This window comes from Pleurodeles waltl, chromosome 3_1 (genome assembly GCF_031143425.1).
Source record: "Pleurodeles waltl isolate 20211129_DDA chromosome 3_1, aPleWal1.hap1.20221129, whole genome shotgun sequence".
Classification (NCBI taxonomy): domain Eukaryota; kingdom Metazoa; phylum Chordata; class Amphibia; order Caudata; family Salamandridae; genus Pleurodeles; species Pleurodeles waltl.
The window spans coordinates 877,496,636-877,521,093 of NC_090440.1; the positions used below are offsets into that span (position 1 = coordinate 877,496,636).

Below are 24,458 nucleotides of genomic sequence, written 5' to 3' on the forward strand. Positions count from 1 at the left end.
ACTAGCCCATGGATCTGACTGAATCTGGAAAATTTTCTAAGGAATTCCCTCTTATTGGTATGTTGCTTTGCGTCTGGCCTGTACCGCCCCGTAAGTGACATTGGGACATACATAGCCACCACCTCTGCTCACAGTCATCGATTCCTTTTTTTCTGCATCTTCTGACTCAGATCCAGAGTTTCTCCCCTCGAACTTTGTCAGGCGTGAGATACTCTTCCAGTGTGCAAGGGGCATATCCCTCCTCAAAACAAGTTTCAAGTCATTTTAAGGATTGCCACAAACATGTCTGTGACGGACCCCAACAAGGCCTGGCTCCAAACACGATTCGACAAGTGCGAGAAACCCAAATGCTGTTGGCGACTGCGAAGCACAAGTGTCGCAGAACCATCAGAAGATGAGGAAGGCTGGGTACTGGTCAGACAGACATGCTCTTGATCCAGGCCACTTTCTGGACTGCTCATCCTCTAATTCCCACTCATCAAGTAAGTCCAGAAAGTCAATTCCCTCCATGAGGAGTTGCATGATGTCCTGGGTACCTCCAGGGCAGTCCGGTCCATGTCGAGTCATAGGTCCTTTGCAGAGAGACTTGGCTCTTTTGGAGGTGGCTGAATTATCCCTTCATCTCTGTGATCATACAACACCAGACTGAATATTTGAACACCAGGGTGTTTATGCAGGTGGCTGGGAGAAGTTTGTTCCTTTTGCAGTGTGTAGCTTGTACAGCCTTAGTTCACTGACATACTGTTATGGTCTTCCTTTAGCCCATCAAGTACTTTTTCTGGCAACAATTAAAGGTTACTTGCATGCACGTTCGCGTTTTAAATCACCTATTCTGAAGCATTTCTTGAAAGTGCTGATTCATATTTTCCCAGCAACACCATTTCTGAAGCTGCAGTGAGACCTTTATTTGGTTATCACTTTTCTCATGTGCTCCCCATTTGAACCAGTGCCCATTTGTTCCCTACTAATCCAGAAATTCAAAAACTGCTTTCCTCATTGTGATTACTAAAGTTTATTTTGTGACCGAATTGCCTGCTGTAGGTCCAGTACCCATACACCAACATTTTTTCTTGACAAACTCCATCTGGCAAAAACTGCTTTTCTTCTGAAGGTTGTCACTCCTTTCTGTCTGAGGAAGTCAATCACCCTATTAGCTTTCTTCTCCCTCCCTACCCCTCCAAAGAGAAGGCCCGAAGAGGACCCCGAAGCACTGCTGCCTGGATAACCAGGTCTGTTGCGAAGAGTATTTAGCCCAGTCTGTCCTGCAGCAGTTCCTGCTTTGAATCATGCCACAGACTGGGGAGTTATTGCTTTGGTATCTATTCACCTGACAATACATCTGCTGCTAGAAGTATCCATCACAAGTCTTACTTTTTAGTAACTCCTTTTTCTGGTTGATACTCATTCTAACCACAAGTTCCTCACTGGCCCACCCTCCTCTGTTTTCTGTAGAATTTACTATTCTAGTCAGTAGAAACAATATTTCTATCTGGAGACTTACCAGTGGGCAGGAGATGCTGTGCTAAGGAGGAAAGGCTGGTTAAAATTTTGTACAGACGTTCAGTCCAAGGTCTTGGACATGCCTTGTGAGAGCCAAACTCTTTTTGGAAAAAGTGAATGAGGCTTTACAGGGTCTTAATACAGATCCTGATACTGCAGTGGGGTTGGGGCTGTTTCAATATCTCAGATTTGCAATCTCTAATTTTCGTGGCTCATGGAGGTCACCAAATTTCAGAGGATATATTCAGTACGGAGGTCAGGGGCGACATTTATTATCCTCAGTCAGTCGAGTTATGATCAAGGATACTCCTTCGACCAGTTTATTGAAGTTCTTCAGGTAGGAAGAGGGGTTCCTCAAGCACAAACCAATGATAGTCAGAAAAAAGCTCGACTCTCAGCCCACTTTCCCTCTTCCAGTTGGTCCACAAAAGTTGGGGTGAGAATTTCCCTTTTTGCTCCTGCATGAAATTGCATAACTTGGATGAAGTGGGTGAGGTAAATTGTCCAGTCAGGTCATACTTTGGAGTTCTTCCGGAAACCCCCAGTTTGTCTGCCAAGGGAGGAACATCATCTTTATCTGAATGAGCTACAGATGGAAATTCTCATGTTTCTCTTCAAACGAACAAGAGGTTGTCCCCAAGCCTCAAAGGAATCAAGGTTTTTGTTCCAGTTTTTTTCCTTATCGGGATCAAAAAAGGTCAATGTTCACCAAGTGTATCCATGTATGTATACGGAGCTCATCTCCAAGAGCTTTCAACCAGGGCTCTTTGGTCAGAGGAAGAGCAGAAGCTACAAATCAGTGTGTTGGAGCTCTGCGCCATAAGACTAGCTTTACAGACGTTCCTTCCCAAGCTGGGAGGTCAACCGGTTCTGATCAAAACATACAACACCCATATTCTATGTAGCCGAACAAGGAGTAACCTGTTACAAGATCCTTTCTGAAGAGGCACAGCTGTTGTGGAATTGGGCCATTTCTCACAGGATAGTCATTGCTGTGGGACATATGTCAGTCTGCCAGAACCATCAGGAGGATGTATTCAGCTGGCAATTGTTGTATCGTCACAAGTGGGAATTGGAACAGAAGCAGGTGGACTACATCTGACAGTGGGGTCACCCTCCAATTGCTTTATTTGCTACTCCGTACAACAAGAAATGCCCTTGCTTTGCAAGGTAAAATAGGCAACGCTCCTGCGATCAGCTGGTCCAAGATATTTGCCTATGTGTTCCCTTACATAGATGACTAATTAAAGCCAGCACTTTACAGTAGTGCCCGTCTTACACACACACTCAACACAGTAAACCTACTTCCCAAGTTAGGGTTCACAGTCAACTTTCTCAAATCCCATCTTCAATATTTTCAGGTTCAGCTCTATTTGGGAGCCATTCTCAATGCAGAGTTTGGGTTAGCATAAGACTTTTCAGTTTCTTCTCCCACAATTTCAGGAGAATCACACATATAATCAGGACTGTCATGTGTCTTTTAGGGATGGATGGTGTCCCACATTGCCATAGTTGCCCGTGCCAGATTTCAAATGTTTCCTCTGCAGCAATGTCTGTCATGTCAGTGGTCTCAATCACAGGGTCACCGTTAAGATCTAGTGTTGTTAGACTGTCATACTCACTGCTCTCTGCAATGGTGAAACACCACCAACCTGTTGAAAGGGTGGCCTTTTCTGGACCATGTGCCTCAGCTCATTCTGACCACAATGCATCACTGACTGGGTGGGGCGCTCACCTTCAAGACCTCACAGTACATGGATTACGGGATCTCACTTGCTAATCCATGCACGTCAACTATCTAAAGCTTCAGGCAGTGTTTCTAGCCCTGAAAGCTTTTCTTCCTCGCATGTTGCACAAGGTTGTCTTAGTTAAAACGGACAACATGGTAGCTGTGTATGACCTACAAAAACAGTGGAGAACAGTCATCCCAGTTGTCTCAACTCACTTGACCATTGCATTCACTTCACAGACCTGCTCAGCAGGATGCTTCAACAAGTTCACAAATAAGAACTCCCACCTGCAAGTCCTCCAAAAATATTTTTCAAAGTAGGGATTTCTTCAAAATAAACGTTTTGCCACAGCAGAAAATGCAAAATGCCCAAGCTTTGCAGCCAGGCACTCACAATCTGTATTCAAGAACAATGCTGTAGGAATGAAATGGTCAGGGATATTTGCTTACACTTTTTCACCTCTTCCTCTTTCTATTCCTGGTTTGGAAAATCAGGCAGACATTACTCACGATGATCCTTGTAGCTCTAACTTATGCATGCCAGCCATGGTTCACTACACACCTGGATTTCTCACTAGTTCCTCACGAGAAGCTCCATAACTGTCTGGATCTTCTCACACAGGATCAAGGACAGATCAGACACACAAACTCCAAGTCAGTCAATCTTGCAATATGGCTCCTGAAGTCATAGTTTGGGTAGTTAGCATTGTTTTCGGAATGCATGGACATTCTCAGGGAAGCTTGTAGACCTACAACTAGAGATTATGCAGCAAAATGGAAACAAATAAACCCCATTAAAGCTACTGTACAAGACATTTGCTTCATTTACAGTGAGCAAATTTGGCTTACACTCTATTTATCTTCACCTTGCAACGATACCTGCTTATTTACAGAACAGCCAACATACATCTTTGTTCAAAATCCCAATTATCAAAGCCTTTATGGCAGGCAAGCCTAAAGAGTCATTCTACCCAGGGTGCCTCCAGCACCATTCTGGAATCATAACATTGTACTTACTAGGCTCATGGGGCCTCCTTTTGACCCACTTCATTCATTGCCTCTTCAGTATCTTTCTTGGAAAGTGGTGTTCTTAGTCGCTGTCACATTACTCAGATGTGGTACTTAGCTCCAGGCCCTATCATTGGAAGAACCTTTCTTCCAAAATACAGAGACAGTGGTTCTTCGTACAATTCAGAATTTCCTACCCAAAGTGGTTTCTCAATTTCATATCAATCCTTTGAGTTACCGTTTTTTTTTCCCCGCAACCTGAATCTGTTGCAGGAAGAGCTCGCCACACTTGACATTCTACATGTCAATCAATCACTCGTGTACTAAATGAATAGGACTTTACATTTTAGGAAAACTAAACAGCTCTTTGTAGCGTTTTCTCTACCACATAAGGATAGTCCAATATAAAAAAAAAAAAAAAGCATAGCTAGATGGATTGTTAAATGTATACAAACATGCTAAACAAATACAAAAAGATTACCTGTGGCTCTTCGAGCACATTACACTAGGAAAAGGGGGCCACCATGGCCAGGAAACGTACCTTTAGCTGACATTTGCAAAGTAGTTATTTGGTCTACACCACATGCATTCACAAAACATTATTGTGTAGGTGTACTAGCAGATCAACAAGCTAATGTAGACAGGCTGTCCTGAGAACATTTTCTCAAACTGCAACTCCCACTGGCTAGCCACTGCTTTTATGGAGGGGACTGCTTTTACTCTATGCAGAGCATGTGTATCTACAGCCACACATGGCATTAAACGGAAAATGTTACTTACCCAGTAGATACCTGTTTGTGTCATGTAATGCTGTAGATTCACATGCGTCCTCCCTGGATGCCTCTGGCCGTTCCAGTTGTATACTTTTATAGATTTGTACATATGTATGTACACTTGCATGGACATCTTTTTCTCTGTACTCTCTCCCACCCGCCTGGGAGAAAACAATCTCACAAAGGACTGGATGCCCATGCGCAGTATCACCGATAAGTAGTTGCTTGATCCCGTGACTTGTAAATGCTTTTTTTGAAGGAAAAGAAATTGTAACACTCAGAACCCAACGCAACCCAAAAGTATTCAGCATGTGAATCTACACCACTACATACCACAAACAAATATTTCCTTGGTAAGTAATCTTTCCTTTTAATAATTTAAATCTCTTTTTTGTTCTCGCAGCAATACAGAGCACGTGGTAGAGGTTGGGGTCGAGGCACTTTCACCGGAAGCAGTAATGATTTTAAGAATCGGAGCAAAGATGAAGAGTGGGATCCAGAGTTCGCTCCCAAAAACAAAAAATATTATGTGGTACGTCGCAGGAACTTGATGCTTTCTTTTTTCCGTTCTTTATATCCCTGCCCACGTCCTCGCTCCCATTTCCTAATGTGCATTTCTAATCTTACTCTGTCATCCGGTGAAGTTTTCCTGATAAGTCATTGTATTAAAGACACCTAGTTGTCTGGATATTATTTTGTCAGTCAATTCAGACGTTTGAAGGAGTTTGTGTGTTTATTTTTTTTTAGCCATCCCACCCAATTGCTGCTGAACAAAATGACTTAGGCGATAGCTTTCTCTCATGTGGGACCTGTTGGCTTTGCCAATACTTGGATTTTTAGGCTGAGCACGCTGGCCTGTTGTAATCTCTGTGGACATTTAGCCATGCCCACTGCACGCCCATCACGTTCACTCGTTTGTGGGCTTGCCTTTCTAAAATCCTTTTATCATTGGTAAATGCTTTGTTTGTCCCTCCTTCGGACAGTTTTGTTACCCCCTTGGCCATCGAACCTGTTACATGGATAATTGCACTATTGCCGATACGTTTGACTGTTAGTAAGCTTCTTTTTCCCTTTGTGTCACCATCACACTCCTGCTCATGGTGGCCAGGGTGCTTTGAATCGGCTTGCTTATGTCAACTGTTTAACTTTTCATTTTCAATTTTTGGTAAGAAAAGTCCAGTTACAACGCTAATAGCTCTAACTCGAGCAAATGTGAGACCCATTGTATTGTAAATGCATGTTTATTGATGTTGCATATTCACCTTTTTGGTAATGTCCGATGAAATGAAAGCAGTGACACATCAGCTTTCTTTGATATAACTACATGGAGCTTCTTTCTTTTTTAAAGGGTATATTTGCACTATTTTTTTAAGAACGAACACATACGTAGATGCCATTGCTGGTAAAACTTGCGCCAGCAGTGAACAAGAGGTGTTTAATCTGTGATAGTACTAAATTTAGCTTCAGAGCAATAACTTTGCGTCCAGTTAAACTCTTATTTAATGCACATTGCATTTAGTAAAATTATGTGCCTACTGTTTCCAACCCTAAAACTGAACTGTGGCCTGACTTGTTTATCCACTGCTTGCTCCTGCTCAAAATGGTCTCCCCAGGGCATTCAGAAAGAAAATAGCACCTGCCAGCTCCACAGGGATATAAGGGATGATGCAGTACTTGACTCTACAATGTATGAATCTTGTATTTGGATTTGTGTTCACACAAAGTGAAACTAGTAAACTGTGAAGCTTCTGTAGAGAACCTAATACAGTAAAATTTTAGAAATTAAATCTAGCAGTAAAATATTGTCAGGTGTCCTGGTCCTGTTATTTACTGCTGTTTATGTGGAAAAAAATAATTTTGTGAGCATGAACGTAACAAAACATGCTCTGTAAACGTGCAAGGAAATTGTGATTTTTAAAACGGCATCTCGGTTCACCACAAATAGAAAGGCACTGAATCTACAACACGTTTAAAAAATAAATTTAAAAAAAAAGTAAAATCTAAATAACTGCAGTCAAACGTGCAGTTCTTGTGCTTTGTGTGTTTCCGTTTAATAAAGTACTGAGACATCACCTGATGGAGGTACTGGGGCTCTACACAAACATACAATAATCCTGACAGGGACTTAAATTGGGATGGTTTTAATTTTATCCAGATGCATGCAGGGAATTAAGCTGTCGCCCATTTGAGGCACTATGAACAGGAGGCATAGACCTCTAAACCATGCACAGGCTTTTACAGAATGATCGCAGTTGTACGAGTCTTGCACGCACTACCCTGTCATACAAAGCTATGGACCCTGTACTGTTTGGGACTAAACACTGAGCTGCGAATCACATGTCATAAATGTTACACTTGCTGTAGCTAGTGTAAATGGGCATGTACTTCCGGACCATGTTAAAACATTGATCTGGGAATCTAGCTGGTAACTGGCCTGATGCTCCTTGCAGGATGGAAGCTGTGGCACGGAAAAAGCCCCTAAAACCTGCTGCAATGTGTAGTAAAGAAAGTCTTTCTAAGCAGCTGTACGTCGTCACTGGCCGTGTGCATTAAGCACCTCAAGGCTCTAGTTTGCAGGTTGGATGGCTTACTATGGTCATTGCAGTAAAGTGGTTATCTTTTGCTTGCCTGGGGTATAATTGTCTCTTCCTGTAAGAAAAGGCCTCTTTTTGACATGGTCAGCACCCACTTTTTGCCTGATGTATGACGTAGCCTAGAATTTGTAGTGCTTAGGGCCCCTGCTAACTGGGTCCCCTGGGCCAGAGCTCTTTCCCTAAAACTGTTGTGATGCATTGGCACAATTGGATACACATTTAGCTACCACTATAAGTCCCCAGTAAAAAGTACTTAGGTGCCAAAGGCATTGGGTACTGAGGGTAGGCCCTGAGGGCAGCAGCACTGATTGTGCCACTCTCTAGGGCCATTCATCCAGGTGCACCCAGCACTGCCATTGCAGGCTGAGTGTCCTGGTGCAAACCTGAAACACAAACTCAAATGGCACACTGCCTGTGTGCCCTGTACACCTTAAACTGCATACACTATTGATAAGACAGCCCTCGGGCAGGCCTTGCAGCCCAAAGGCAGGGTGCACCATATTATGTTAGGGCATAACTGCATGAGCAATATGCCCCCACTGTGTCCTTGCCAACCCTGGGACATAGTGAGTGAACAGAGCAGCCAGTTTAATACAAGTGCTGGACACTGATGAACACAAGTTTCCCAGCTACATGGTCTCCACTTTGAACCCTAGGTTGTTTGGTATCAAATAACTCAGAATGATAAATCCAAACTGGTACCAGTATTGGATTTATCCCTAAATGTACCCCCGGGGCACCTTAGAGGTGCCTCTTGTAAAAGCTAACTATCCTGGCATGGTTGACTGGTCCTATGTAGCCTGCCACCTCCAGACACCCACAAACCTTGTGGGAGAGATCCGTCTCTCTGGTTTGTAGAACAATGCTCGTTCCGGGTGGAAGTGCTAACACCCCCTCCCTCAGGAATGTGCACTGCCCTGGCGGCGAGCTTCAAAGGGCTTACTGCCTCTGAAACTCAAACCCGCCACCACCAAGACCTGCTGCTAGCAGCAGATGGTCACCCTCATTGAAAACCCCCACTTTTGGCAGGAGCAAAGGCAGGAAAACTGCAGAGTAGGGGGGACTGGCCCCACCTGGCATGCACCACCCGAAGATGTTACCTGCAAAGTGGGCACTCCATTTAATTTTCCTCAGTCTTAGATGGAAGGAAAACAGCCAGTCAGGGAAGTGGTCACTAATAGTGGGTGTAGGCACCCAAAGGTTGGTGTCCTATTGAACACTTCCAGGTTCCACCTAAAACATCCACTAAATTCAATATGTAGTGGGCACCCTTAGCCCAGGTAATCAGATTCGGTAAAAGACCACCACCAAGAAGATCCACTTTTCCTCACCCCCTCATTCAGAGGTGGTTACAAATCTACAACCTCTGAAGCGTCTATTTCCCAGCCCAGGCAGCCTTCAGCCTCATATTCTAGGGGTTTCTTCAGGGGAGCCTATAGAGGCAGAGGTAACAGCATTGTCACCCAAGGCTTTATCTCCACTGCAAAGCAGTGACTACCTCGGTCTTCTCTTTCCTCTCCCCGACCCCCTCCCCAAAAACCCACTCCACACCTGTAGAGGGACGACTTCAGAATTTTCCTCCAGAATGGGTCAGAATCACCAAGTACCAATGGGTCCTTTGAATTATCCAGCATGGTTATTTTCTGGAGCTCATTACCTCGCCTCCAAACATTCCCCCTCGTGCTCACAGACTATCCCACGAGCTCCTCATGCTTCTCAAACAAGAGGTTCGGTCCCTTCTTCTCAAAGGGGCCTTTGAACCTGTCCCCTTACAATAATAGGGACCAGGAGTATACACCCTATACTTTCTCATTCCCTAAAATGACAGCTCTCTCAGGCCTATTCTGGACCTCAGACCATTAAACCACTACAGTCTCTCGGAATACTTTCGTACGGTTACTCTTCAAGATGTTGTTCCTGCTACAGCAAGGCAACATTATGCTGGCCCTCAGTCTAAGACGCCTACTTTCATATCCCCATCGTCCCTGCTCACCGAAATTACCCAAGATTTGTGGTTGCAAGCAAACATTACCAGTTCCGAGTCCTGCCTTTCAGAGTCACGACTGCTCCCAGAGTATTCACAAAATGCTTAACAGTAGTCTCTGCACCTTTCAGAAGACAAAATATACATGTTCCCTTACCTAGGCGACTGGCTAATCAAGGTCATATCACTCTCGGATGACAGTGGACCTGCTTCACACGCTCGGATTCACAATCCCATCCTCACCCTCTTCAGACACAGCCCTCTCTAGGAGCTGTTCTCAGTGCAGAGTTAGTGTTAGCATACCCTAACCTGGCCCATTTTAGGAGTTTTCAGTCTCTGCTCCCCCATTTTCAGGAAAATCATACATACAGTCCGGACTAATATGCACTTGTTATGGATGATGCCCTGCATTGCCATCGTTCCCTATGCCAGACTCCACATGTGTCCCTTACAGCAGTGTCTGTATCATCAGAGGTCTCCGTCACAGGGCCACCTGGAGGACATAGTGTTAGACCTCGATAAACACTGCTCTCTGCAATGGTGGAAAAGCACCAACCTGTTGAAAGGGCAGCCTTCTTCTGGAACCTATGCCTTGGGTCATTCTGACCACAGATGCATCACTGTCGGTTTGGGGTGCTCACCTTCAAGACCTCACAGTACAGGGCCTCTGGGATCGGTCGCCGATCCCTGCATCTCAAATACCTCGAGCTTCAGACAGTGTTTCTATCCCTGAAAGCACTAACCTTGGAAGAACCTATTTTCCAGATCCTTAGAGACATAATGGTCCTTATCACAGTCCCGAAGTTCCTTCCTAAAGTGGTTTCCCAATTCGATATCAGCCAATTCATTGAGCTACCAGTCTTCTTACCGCAACCTGACTCATTTGCGGAAAGAGCTTTTCACACTCTAGGTTAAACGAGCACTTGTCTTTTACATTGACAGAACTAAAGGCTTTGGGAAAACCAAGCAGTTCTTTGTAGCTTTTTCACTACCTCATAAAGGCAGTCCATTATCCAAAAACAGCACACTTAGATGGATAGAAAAGTGTATACAAATATGCTATTCTAAAGCAAAGAGACAGTTACCTGTTACTCCTAGAGCAAATTCTTCTCGGAAAAAAGAAGCCACTATGGCTTTCCTCTGAAACATACCTATAGCTGACATTTGTATGGCAGCTACATCGTCTACACCACATACGTTTACAAAACATTCGTGTGGATGTACTAGCACTAGTGTTGGACTTATATGTGTGCAAGTTGTTTTTCTTTGGAGAAGTACTTCAAATCATGAGGTAAAGTCGTGACTTCTCTAGCTGGTAATGCGTGTGTTCATCAACTCCTGCGTTAGTTTTCTTCCGTTGTCTGGTTCGGGCGTGTGCTCTTCTGTCTCAACATGATTGTTTCCTACTTTTAGCCTAACGTCTGTATTGTTTTCAATTGCGGTTAGTACTCAATCCCTTTTAGGCTGAACGTAGGTCCCCATGGGCCTATGCCTTTCGTGGCAAATTTTCTACTTCGGTCCAGTCCTTGCCATGTTCATCTGGTGATGGAACGGGCACCCTTCCGGTTTTGCCCTTGCGCACCAAATTTCCATGCACTGATCAACACTAGGTGTAATGTCTGCCTCTCTCCTGACCATCAGGAAGTCTCCTGTTAGGCCTGCAAGTCCTTTTGATCTAAGAAGACACTGCGTGATCAAAGAGCTCGATGGTTCGAGATGTCCCATCGCAGCACCAAGGACACACGAGCTTTCAACCTGAGGAACCTCAGGAGGATGACCACACCCAGGTGTCAGCAGCAGACCAGGGCATCTTTTCGCAAGAAGATACATCAGGGTCCGAGCTGGAGATGCAGGACCTCATTCGGGGACACTGTTCAGAGCTCCCTCCAGCCCCAGGCCTACCAAGCCTTTCCAAAGGGTCTGGATCAACAACAAAAAAAACTTCATTTCGGGCCACCACTGTCCTCTGGCCCTGGTCTGCACCAACAAGCTGTCTCAGACCTTTGCGCAGAAGAAACAGCAGAAGACCCATGCTCCTGAACTGAATCCCACACTAGCTGAGCTGAACTTAGGAGTCGAGTGCATCTGCGCTGAACCACCATTCCACCTTGGCATCGAAACCCTTGGTGCTGAAAACCGCATCAGAGCCGAAATCCTACTCCTTCCCTAGAGAAACGACTGGATCCGAACCTGTGGATTCTTTCCACCAGCAGCTCCAAGAAATAGACTACAGACAAAAGCACCTGGTTATACTCCCTGACACTGGCCGTATGTTGACAAGACCTCCAGACACTGTTGCAGGACTAAGACTGCTTCATTTGAGGAGACTTAGTAGCCTTGTCAGCCTTCTTCCTGTGCTTTGGCGGTACAGGAATGTCCAAACAGTCCACCACCAGATGCACCACCTCCACTACTTCAATTAATTTCATATTCCTCAGAGGGTCCTACTCTTTCCGGGAGGGTGTGGATGATTGTAACCAGTACTACATCCCACCCCAGGATGACCTGTGGAATACATATGAAATGGAACATTATCTGTCTGTGCTTAAGGGTATGCCAAGGAGACCCTCTCCTGTATCCAACAATTGGCACAGTATCTGCCTGTGCTTAAGGGTATGCCACGATACACACCAGACATCTTTAAAGACCCATCCAAAGCCCTTGTCATAACTCAGAAGGTCTATTAACAAGTACTAGCTGTAAGGAAATGCCTCCTTGGCATGGTTGCCCCCTGACTTTTTGCCTTTGCTGATGCTATGTTTACAATTGAAAGTGTGCTGAGGCCTGCTAACCAGGCCCCAGCACCAGTGTTCTTTCCCTAACCTGTACTTTTGTATCCACAATTGGCAGACCCTGGCATCCAGATAAGTCCCTTGTAACTGGTACTTCTAGTACCAAGGGCCCTGATGCCAAGGAAGGTCTCTAAGGGCTGCAGCATGTCTTATGCCACCCTGGAGACCTCTCACTCAGCACAGACACACTGCTTGCCAGCTTGTGTGTGCTAGTGAGGACAAAACGAGTAAGTCGACATGGCACTCCCCTCAGGGTGCCATGCCAGCCTCTCACTGCCTATGCAGTATAGGTAAGACACCCCTCTAGCAGGCCTTACAGCCCTAAGGCAGGGTGCACTATACCATAGGTGAGGGCACCAGTGCATGAGCACTGTGCCCCTACAGTGTCTAAACAAAACATTAGACATTGTAAGTGCAGGGTAGCCATAAGAGTATATGGTCTGGGAGTCTGTCAAACACGAACTCCACAGCACCATAATGGCTACACTGAAAACTGGGAAGTTTGGTATCAAACTTCTCACCACAATAAATGCACACTGATGCCAGTGTACATTTTATTGCAAAATACACCCCAGAGGGCACCTTAGAGGTGCCCCCTGAAACTTAACCGACTGTCTGTGTAGGCTGACTAGTTCCAGCAGCCTGCCACACTAGAGACATGTTGCTGGCCCCATGGGGAGAGTGCCTTTGTCACTCTGAGGCCAGTAACAAAGCCTGCACTGGGTGGAGATGCTAACACCTCCCCCAGACCGGAGCTGTGACACCTGGCGGTGAGCCTCAAAGGCTCACCCCTTTGTCACAGCCCAGCAGGGCACTCCAGCTTAGTGGAGTTGCCCGCCCCCTCCGGCCACGGCCCCCACTTTTGGCGGCAAGGCTGGAGGGAACAAAGAAAGCAACAAGGAGGAGTCACTGGCCAGTCAGGACAGCCCCTAAGGTGTCCTGAGCTGAAGTGACTCTAACTTTTAGCAATCCTCCATCTTGCAGATGGAGGATTCCCCCAATAGGGTTAGGATTGTGACCCCCTCCCCTTGGGAGGAGGCACAAAGAGGGTGTACCCACCCTCAGGGCTAGTAGCCATTGGCTACTAACTCCCCAGACCTAAACACGCCCTTAAATTTAGTATTTAAGGGCTACCCTGAACCCTAGAAAATTAGATTCCTGCAACAACAAGGACTGCCCAGCTGACAACCCCTGCAGAGGAAGACCAGAAGACAACAACTGCCTTGGCTCCAGAAACTCACCGGCCTGTCTCCTGCCTTCCAAAGAACTCTGCTCCAGCGACGCCTTCCAAAGGGACCAGCGTCCTCTGAGGACTGCCCTGCTTCGACGACGACAAGAAACTCCCGAGGACAGCAGACCTGCTCCCAAAAAGACTGCAACTTTGTTTCAAGAAGCAGCTTTAAAGATTCCTGCAACTCCCCGCAAGAAGCGTGAGACTTGCAACACTGCACCCGGCGACCCCGACTCGGCTGGTGGAGAACCAACACCTCAGGGAGGACCCCCGGACTACTCTCCGACTGTGAGTACCAAAACCTGTCCCCCCTGGGCCCCCACAGCGCCGCCTGCAGAGGGAATCCCGAGGCTTCCCCTGACCGCGACTCTCTGAAACCTAAGTCCCGACGCCTGGAAAAGACCCTGCACCCGCAGCCCCCAGGACCTGAAGGACCGGACTTTCACTGCAGAAGTGACCCCCAGGAGTCCCTCTCCCTTGCCCAAGTGGAGGTTTCCCCGAGGAAGCCCCCCTTGCCTGCCTGCAGCGCTGAAGAGATCCGTTGATCTCTCATAGACTAACATTGCAAACCCGACACCTGTTTCTACACTGCACCCGGCCGCCCCCGCGCTGCTGAGGGTGAAATTTCTGTGTGGGCTTGTGTCCCCCCCGGTGCCCTACAAAACCCCCCTGGTCTGCCCTCCGAAGACGCGGGTACTTACCTGCAAGCAGACCGGATCCGGGGCACCCCCTTCTCTCCATTCTAGCCTATGCGTTTTGGGCACCACTTTGGACTCTGCACCTGACCGGCCCTGAGCTGCTGGTGTGGTGACTTTGGGGTTGCTCTGAACCCCCAACGGTGGGCTACCTTGGACCAAGAACTGAACCCTGTAAGTGTCTTACTTACCTGGTAAAACTAACAAAAACTTACCTCCCCCAGGAACTGTGAAAATTGCACTGTGTCCACTTTTAAAGTAGCTATTCGTGAATAACTTGAAAAGTATACATGCAATTGAAATGATTCAAAGTTCCTAATGTACTTACCTGCAATACCTTTCAAACAAGATATTGCATGTTAAATTTGAACCTGTGGTTCTTAAAATAAACTAAGAAAAGATATTTTTCTATAACAAAACCTATTGGCTGGATTTGTCTTTGAGTGTGTGTACCTCATTTATTGTCTATGTGTATGTACAACAAATGCTTAACACTACTCCTTGGATAAGCCTACTGCTCGACCACACTACCACAAAATAGAGCATTAGTATTATCTCTTTTTACCACTATTTTACCTCTAAGGGGAACCCTTGGACTCTGTGCATGCTATTCCTTACTTTGAAATAGCACATACAGAGCCAACTTCCTACACTAGCCATCTCCTACCAACCCAACATATGTTAAGGAACAACTGCTTCCTGATGTATTGTGAGGAAAAAGGGGAAACCGTCAATGTTCTGGTGAGGTGCCTCCACAGATAAAGTGAAAAGATAGACGCAGCAGGGAAGAGTGGCTGCTCAATCTGCCAGCCAGTGGCGAATTTAGCATTACAAAAGAAAGATGGACTGAGTGCTGAAACTTTTCAAACGCTCACCCCCAGTCACAGAGCTGGGCTTAATCCATTGTTCTTTTGCTCACCATGCCACACACGTTTGGACCCAGTCGTATGCAAATCAGTCTTGACCCTGTTGCCCCTGAGAACAGTCCAGCCCGAACTGCCAGGCCAAGTCCTCCCTGGACTGGAAACTAGCATCCTAGGACCGGTTTCCAGGTATCACTCCCTCATCAGCCAGGCTAGCTTAAATCCAGTGGCACAGTGAGCATGGGACCCACGTCTGGGCATACCTTTCCTTCCCAGTTAAGGCGACTTTAGCAACACAAAATGAAGGACGGAGTGCTGAAACGTCACAACTTTGCAAGGAGAATAAATTCTTAGTGTCCTCCTCTGACATCATGTCTGGCTCAGTTTCAGGCTTCAAACCCTAAGTGCAACAAAACATACTAGTACTTACCCTTAACAGAGAACACTTCTTTGGTCCTCAACTTGACTCTTTACTGGAGACAATCATGAAAGATAATGAAATCGCCAAAGCTATGAGAGTGTTTTGAAACACCATCGCACCGTGCCTCCTTTTGCCACTCACCCTATCTTGGAGCAGCAAAATCCACCTCCACAGACAAGTCCACATCTTACTAGCATCCACAAATACAGACAACCTCAGACAGGGGGTACTATAAAGGCTACTTCAGGGGCAGTCATTCTTAAGGAAGAGGAAAGGTAGGCTTTACGAAGCCCTCTGCCATTGCAACAAAGCCTTGACTTGCCAATCGTCAACCTTCTCACTCAAAATCACAGAAATCTGACACTCCAATCCCAGAGCTTTCAATCTTGCCATCTGGCTCCTGAGGTCCTAGAGTTTGGTTACTTAAACCTCCCTCAGCCATGTATAGATATTCTTAGAGAAGCACACAGGTGCACCCCTCGTGCCTAGAATGCTGCTAAATGGAAAAGATTTGTTCACTAGTGCAACTCTATTAAAAAAAAAAAAAAATGAAGAAAATTTAAAACAAATTGACCTGTTGACGGCAACGGCTCAATATTGTTTATCTATTCCATCTACATACCTCAGGGCTAGCCTTTACATCAGTAAGGCTGCATCTGAAAGCTGTTGCCGCATACCTACAAAACCGGCAACACACTTCCATTTTCAAAATTCCAGTTGTCAGACCCCTCTTAGAGGGGTTAAAGTCATTTCACCACAGCTGCCACCTGCTTTCACATGGAACCTTAATATTGTATTAACAAGACTAATTGGCCCTCATTTTGAGCCCTTACACTCTTGTCTCCTCCGGTTCTTATCCTGGAAGGTTGCATTCCTCATTGCCCTCACATCACTCAGATGTGTCCGTGATGTTCAGGCATTAGCCCTGCCAAGAATCCTTCTTCCAACCACTTAGAGATAGGTGGTACTACAGACTAGTCCTACTTTTTTTTTTTTTTTTTTTTTTTTTTTTTTTACCAAAGATGGTATCGCATTTTAATCTTAATCTATTGAGTTACCAGTCTTCACCCCCTCCCCCCAACCTATTTGGTTGCGGAACAGGCCCTACATACACTTGATGTTAAAAGAGCCCTTATGTACTACATTGATAGAACCAAAAAATTCTGAAAAACACTATTAGTTGCATTTTCAACAACACAAAAAAGCAGACCTATATCCAAAGTGGTTATTTCCTGTTAGATTAAATGTCTACAAACCTGTTATGCTAAAGCATAAAGATCACTACCTATCCCTCCTAGAGGCCACTTGCAAAAAAAATGAATGTTGATGGCCTTTCTAGGTAGTATACCAATAGCTGACATGTGCAAGGCAGCTATATAGTCTAAACCGCATACATTCACAACCCATCACAGCATAGATGTGCTCGCTCACCAACAAGCTAATATGGGTCTAGCAGTTCTCCATACACTATTTCAAACCACTAACACCCACAGGTTATCCACCACTTTTAGTGGTGGACTGCTTTACAGTCCATGCTGAGCATGTGTATCTCCAGCCCACATATGCCTTGAACAGAAAATGCTAAGCATCTGTTCGTGGCATGTAGTGCTGTAGATTCATGTGCATCCATCCTGTTCCCTGGACATCTGTTTGTTATTGATAATGTTATCAAAACCTTTTCAGCATTTATATCTCTCTACAATACACTCTGCTCCACATTACATCCTCAACCCCCTTGCAAGAAAAACAGTCTAACAATGGAACAGCTGACCATGCCTTTACCAGCAAGAGAGGGAGTCCCCTTACCTCATGACTCGAAAGACTACTTCGAAGAAAAATAACTTTCACACCTCTGGCCCACCACTAGATGGTGGGATTATGTGAATCTACAGTACTATATGCCACGAACAATGCTTACTGGGTAAGTAACATTTTCCTTAATAAAACATGCCATTTGTAAACATTTTATTGAATGTTTGCTGCCAGATGATCCTAACATGTATATTTGCTGATGGGTCTGTGCCACAGTTGCAGTGTCACTAACGTACAATCATTTTTTTTTTTTTTTCCTGAATCCTGCTTAACTGCTGTCTTACACAGAAAAAGAATGCAGAGGTTAGTACAAATATACAAAAAGTGCAGATCTTTCGTTTTTCTTTTGTTTTAACCCTCTTTTCAATATTTTCAAGAGAACAGCTATACTTGGTTCACTTTAAAATGTTGGTATTTGATTGCTCTGGCAGAAAATCTAAGCAATTGTATACTTGATTCCCTGCAGACTTTGTGACCGAAAGCTCATGTACTGGTTGTATTTTGTTTTGTAACTGATTTGTCTTAGAGTGAAAAAACTAAAGTGAATTCACACCATCACCCCTTGGGGCCACCACAAGCCGTCTTTGTCCAGTTTGCTGCCACATCATTTGCACACAAGGAAACACAAACAGTTTGCCTTTCTGTTTTAATCTATAAATGTATGTTCGATGGCATGTGTAGCTGCAGATACACATGCTGTACACAGTCCGCCATCTGGTGTTGGGCTCGGAGTGTTACAAGTTGTTTTTCTTCGAAGAAGTCTTTTCGAGTCACGAGACCGAGGGACTCCTCCCATTTCGAGTCCATTGTGCTTGGGCGTCGACTCCATCTTAGATTGTTTTTTTTCCGCCATCGGGTTTGGACGTGTTCCTTTTCGCTCCGTGTTTCGGGTCGGAAAGTTAGTTAGAATCTCGGAAAAAAACGTCGGTATTGTTTGCGTTCGGTATCGGGTTAGTTAGAACAAATCGACACCGAATTCTGAAGATCTCCGGTGGCCCTTCGGGGTTTTTTCGATCCCCCGTCTGGGCCTGGTCGGCCCGGCCACGTGCGACTTCAAGGCTCATGCAACGGACCCCATTCCGCTTCTGCCCAAAATGCCATCACAAGTATCCGTATACGGATCACCATCTGGTCTGTAACTTGTGCTTGTCCCCCGAGCACAAGGAGGATACTTGTGAAGCCTGTCGAGCGTTTCGGTCGAGGAAGACGCTGAGAGACCGAAGAGCCAGGAGACTGCAAATGGCGTCCACACCGACAGGTCAAGAACGCTTCGAGGAGGAAGAAGAAGCTTTCTCCATCCGCGAGTCGGATTCTGAAGAACTCGACGCCAAAGAAACACACCAAACCGTGAGTAAGATGTCGAAAATCAAGACTCACGAGAAGTCTACAAAAGCCCAGGGGACGCCACCGCCAACAGGCCATGGCTTAACCCGAAAACTAGGCGACCCATCCAAGGCACCGAAAAAGGGCATGCTAGTGTCGAAGTCATCCGACTCCGGTCGAGATACCGCCACACAGCGGCTCCGAGAAACTTCGGCACAGAGACAGCGGCACCGAAGAATTTCGGCACCGAGACACCACGCCGAAAACAAAGAAGGTTTCTTCGGAGCCTAAAAAGACTTCCAAAAAGGTTTCGGTTCCGAAACAGCCAGCCTTGGAGCCGAAAAGTAGTTCCTATACAGAGGAACAAGGATTAACCTCCCAATTACATAGATTTGGAGAGGAGCTTCAAGCTGTAGAGCCTGACTACACACAAAGAAGGCTTCATATTCATGAGGACACAGGGAAGATAACCACTCTTCCCCCAATCAAAATAAAGAGGAAACTTGCCTTTCAACAAAAGGACAAGCAACCACAGGCAAAGGTGGCAAGGAAAACAACCCCACCACCGTCTCCACCACCATCAATACATGCATCACCAGCAACAACTCCACCACTGATGCATTCACCAGCTCATACCACAATGAGTCAGGATGATCCCGATGCATGGGACCTCTACGATGCTCCCGATGCATGGGACCTCTACGATGCTCCAGTGTCTGACAATAGCCCAGACTCTTATCCTACAAAACCGTCACCACCTGAGGACAGTACATCCTATACACAGGTGGTCGCAAGGGCAGCCGAGTTTCACAATGTCTCCTTACATTCGGAACCAATTGAGGATGACTTTCTCTTTAACACCCTATCCTCCACCCATAGCCAGTATCAATGCCTTCCCATGCTCCCAGGAATGCTAAGACATAAAAAAAAAAAAAATCAGGATCCGGTTAAAGGCAGAGCCATAACTCCGAGGGTGGAGAAAAAATATAAGCCACCGCCCACAGATCCAATATATATTACAACACAACTAACACCAGACTCAGTAGTTGTGGGGGCAGCTTGTAAGAGAGCCAACTCTCATACCTCAGGCGACGCACCACCTCCAGACAAGGAGAGCCGCAAATTTGATGCTGCAGGAAAAAGAGTTGCAGCACAAGCAGTAAATCAGTGGCGTATTGCCAATTCACAAGCACTTTTGGCAAGATACGACAGGGCTCATTGGGATGAAATGCAACATTTCATCGAACACTTACCCAAGGAGTTCCAAAAAAGAGCGCAACAGGTGGTGGAAGAGGGACAAAGTATCTCAAATAATCAGATACGGTCTTCCATGGATGCAGCAGATACAGCTGCAAGGACAATAAACACTGCAGTCACAATACGAAGGCACGCATGGCTGCGCACTTCTGGGTTCAAACCGGAAATCCAGCAGGCTGTGCTCAATATGCCGTTTAATGAACAGCAATTGTTTGGGCCGGAGGTAGACACTGCCATCGAAAAACTCAAAAAGGACACCGATACAGCCAAAGCCATGGGCGCACTCTACTCCCTGCAGAGCAGAGGCACATTTCGGAAAACACCTTTTAGGGGAGGGTTTCGAGGTCAACCCACAGAAACCACAACCTCACAAACAAGGCCTACCTACCAGGGTCAATATCAAAGGGGAGGTTTTCGGGGGCAATTTAGAGGGGGCCAATTCCCAAAAAATAGAGGAAAATTCCAAGGCCCCAAAACCCCTCAAAATAAGCAGTGACTCACAAGTCACACACCCCCATCACATAACACCTGTGGGGGGAAGACTAAGCCAATTTTACAAACTTTGGGAGGAAATAACAACAGACACTTGGGTCTTAGCAATTATCCAGCATGGTTATTGCATAGAATTTAGCCAATTCCCTCCAAACGTCCCACCGAAAACACACAATATGTCAAAACAACATATAGATCTTCTAGGACTAGAAGTTCAAGCATTGCTACAAAAGGACGCAATAGAATTAGTTCCAATTCAACAGAAAAACACAGGAGTTTACTCACTATACTTTCTAATACCCAAAAAGGACAAAACTCTGAGACCAATACTAGATCTCAGAACACTAAATACCTACATCAAATCAGACCACTTTCACATGGTCACGTTACAAGACGTAATCCCACTGCTCAAACAGCAAGACTACATGACAACATTAGATCTAAAAGATGTGTATTTCCATATACCAATACATCCTTCACACAGGAAATAGCTAAGGTTCGTATTCCAAGGAATACATTACCAATTCAAAGTGTTGCCATTCGGAATAACAACTGCGCCAAGAGTTTTTACAAAATGCCTGGCAGTAGTAGCTGCACATATCAGAAGGCAGCAAATACATGTGTTCCCGTACTTAGACGACTGGTTAATCTAAACCAACACGCTAAGACAATGTTCACAGCACACAAACTACGTCATACAGACCCTTCACAGGCTAGGTTTCTCGATCAACTACGCGAAGTCACACCTTTTGCCGTGTCAAACACAGCAATACTTAGGAGCGACAATCAACACAGCAAAAGGGATTGCCACTCCAAGTCCACAAAGGGTTCAAACATTTCACAAGGTAATACAGGCCATGTATCCAACACAAAAGATACAAGTCAAAATGGTAATGAAACTCCTAGGCATGATGTCTTCATGCATAGCCATTGTCCCAAACGCAAGATTGCACATGCAGCCCTTACAACAGTGCCTAGCATCACAATGGTCACAAGCACAGGGTCAACTTCTAGATCTGGTGTTGATAGACCGCCAAACATACATCTCACTTCTATGGTGGAACAGTACAAATTTAAACCGAGGGCGGCCTTTCCAAGACCCAGTGCCACAATACGTCATAACGACGGATGCTTCCATGACAGGGTGGGGATCACACCTCAATCAACACAGCATCCAAGCACAATGGGACATACATCAGAGGCAGTTTCACATAAATCACTTAGAACTGTTAGCAGTATTTCTAGCGCTGAAAGCATTTCAACCCATAATAACCCAAAAATACATTCTTGTCAAAACAGACAACATGACAACAATGTATTATCTAAACAAACAAGGAGGGACACACTCGACACAGTTGTGCCTCCTAACACAAAAAATATGGCATTGGGCGATTCACAACCACATTCGCCTAATAGCACAATTTATTCCAGGGATTCAGAACCAGTTGGCAGACAATCTCTCTCGATCACCAACAAACCCACGAATGGGAAATTCACCCCCAAATACTAAACAATTACTTTCAAATTTGGGGAACACCTCAAATAGATCTATTTGCAACAAAAGAAAACTCAAAATGCCAAAACTTCGCATCCAGGTACCCACAAGATCAATCCCAAGGCAATGCTCTATGGATGAACTGGTCATGGATATTTGCGTACGCTTTTCCACCTCTCCCTCTCCTTCCATATCTAGTAAACAGGTTGAGTCAAAACAAACTCAAACTCCTACTAATAGCACCAACATGGGCAAGGCAACCTTGGTACACAACACTACTAGACCTTTCAGTAGTACCTCATGTCAAACTACCCAACAGACCAGATCTGTTAACACAACACAAACAACAGATCAGACATCCAAATCCAGCATCGTTGAATCTAGCAATTTGGCTCCTGAAATCCTAGAATTCGGGCACTTAGACCTCACACAGGAATGTATGGAGGTCATAAAACAAGCTAGAAAACAGACCACTAGACACTGCTATGCAAATAAGTGGAAAAGATTTGTTTATTACTGCCATAATAATCAAATTCAACCTTTACACGCATCTGCAAAAGAAATAGTAGGATACTTACTACATTTGCAAAAATCTAACCTTTCTCTTCCATTAAAATACATCTTACGGCAATTTCTGCTTACCTACAAATTACGCACTCAATTTCATTGTTTAGGATACCAGTCATAAAGGCGTTTATGGAAGGCCTAAAGAGAATTATACCACCAAGAACACCACCAGTTCCTTCATGGAACCTCAACATTGTCCTAACACGACTCATGGGACCACCTTTTGAGCCCATGCACTCTTGTGAAATGCAATACTTAACGTGGAAAGTTGCATTTTTAATTGCCATCACATCTCTAAGAAGAGTGAGTGAGATTCAAGCATTTACCATTCAAGAACCATTTATTCAAATACAAAAAAATAGAGTTGTTCTACGGACCAATCCTACATTTTTACCAAAAGTAATTTCACCGTTCCACCTAAATCAAACGGTAGAATTACCAGTGTTCTTCCCACAACCAGATTTTTGTAGCCGAAAGAGCACTACATACATTAGACATCAAAAGAGCACTAATGTACTACATTGACAGAACAAAACTAATTTGAAAGTCAAAACAATTATTTGTCGCCTTTCAAAAACCTCATACAGGAAATCCAATTTCAAAACAAGGCATTGCTAGATGGATAGTTAGGTGCATTCAAACCTGCTATCTTAAAGCTAAAAGAGAACTGCCTATTACACCAAAGGCACACTCAACCAGAAAGAAAGGTGCTACCATGGCCTTTCTAGGAAATATTCCAATGAACGAAATATGTAAGGCAGCAACATGGTCTACGCCTCATACATTTACCAAGCACTACTGTGTAGATGTGCTAACTGCACAACAAGCAACAGTAGGTCAAGCTGTATTAAGAACATTATTTCAAACTACTTCAACTCCTACAGGCTGAACCACCGCTTTTGGGGAGATAACTGCTTACTAGTCTATGCACAGCATGTGTATCTGCAGCTACACATGCCATCGAACGGAAAATGTCACTTACCCAGTGTACATCTGTTCGTGGCATTAGTCGCTGCAGATTCACATGCGCCTCCCCGGGAGCCTGTAGCCGTTTAGAAGTAGATCTTAAACATTTGTACATTTGTAAATATATTACTTAAAACTTTATTATGTACATACGCATTCACTCCATTGCATGGGCACTATTACTAGCATACACAACTCCTACCTCACCCTCTGCGGGCAAAACAATGTAAGATGGAGTCGACGCCCATGCGCAATGGACTCTAAATGGGATGAGTCCCTCGGTCTCGTGACTCAAAGACTTCTTCGAAGAAAAACAACTTGTAACACTCCGAGCCCAACACCAGATGGCGGACTGTGCACAGCATGTGAATCTGCAGCGACTAATGCCACGAACAGATGTACACTGGGTAAGTGACATTTTCCATTTGTCTGCATTGCCTATTTTTCCCCATTATCTTGGCCAAAGACATTCCTTACTTTTTAATTTCCCTAGGCGTCAGACTGCATCTGGAAGATTTTTCGTGATCAGTACCCCTGCGCGCTGGTAGGTGGCATTGGTATGCTCTGCGCAACGTTGTCGATGCACTGACGTCAGTTCTTTTCTTTCCACACCTGTCAGTGCGGATCTGGAGAGAGCTGCACTCATTTTTTTGACAGGCTTCTTTCTACGTTTTGTTCCCTTTTTTGAGGTTTTTTCTTCCTGGTGTGTGGAAGGAAAGGTCTTCGAGGAAAACAGGATTTAAACCGTGTGGCACCTGTCACAGTACCATGTCAGTTATGGACCCACACCTTGTGTCTGGAGTGCGAGTACGTCGTTCTCTGCCGGGCCATGGCGGCGAAGGCTTTGAGGAAGAGTTCCCTAAAACTGCTAGCGGCCCAGCAGGCGACTCCACAGAGGTCTCTGTCACAGTCGAGTGGAATATCTCAACCGCTCTAGGAGGAGAAGCATGCTTCCA

General features: G+C 45.2%; 1 protein-coding gene across 7 annotated transcripts in view; it reads left to right on the forward strand.

The window, feature by feature from the left end:
* THRAP3 (thyroid hormone receptor associated protein 3) overlaps positions 1–24,458 on the forward strand; it is a 222,794-nt gene that overhangs the window by 184,673 nt on the left and 13,663 nt on the right. For all 7 annotated transcript variants that reach the window (XM_069223850.1, XM_069223848.1, XM_069223853.1 and 4 more), the window contains 2 exons: positions 5,414–5,542; positions 17,691–17,705. In XM_069223850.1, coding sequence (XP_069079951.1) covers positions 5,414–5,542; positions 17,691–17,705 — 144 coding nt within the window. The remainder of the gene's footprint in view (positions 1–5,413; positions 5,543–17,690; positions 17,706–24,458) is intronic.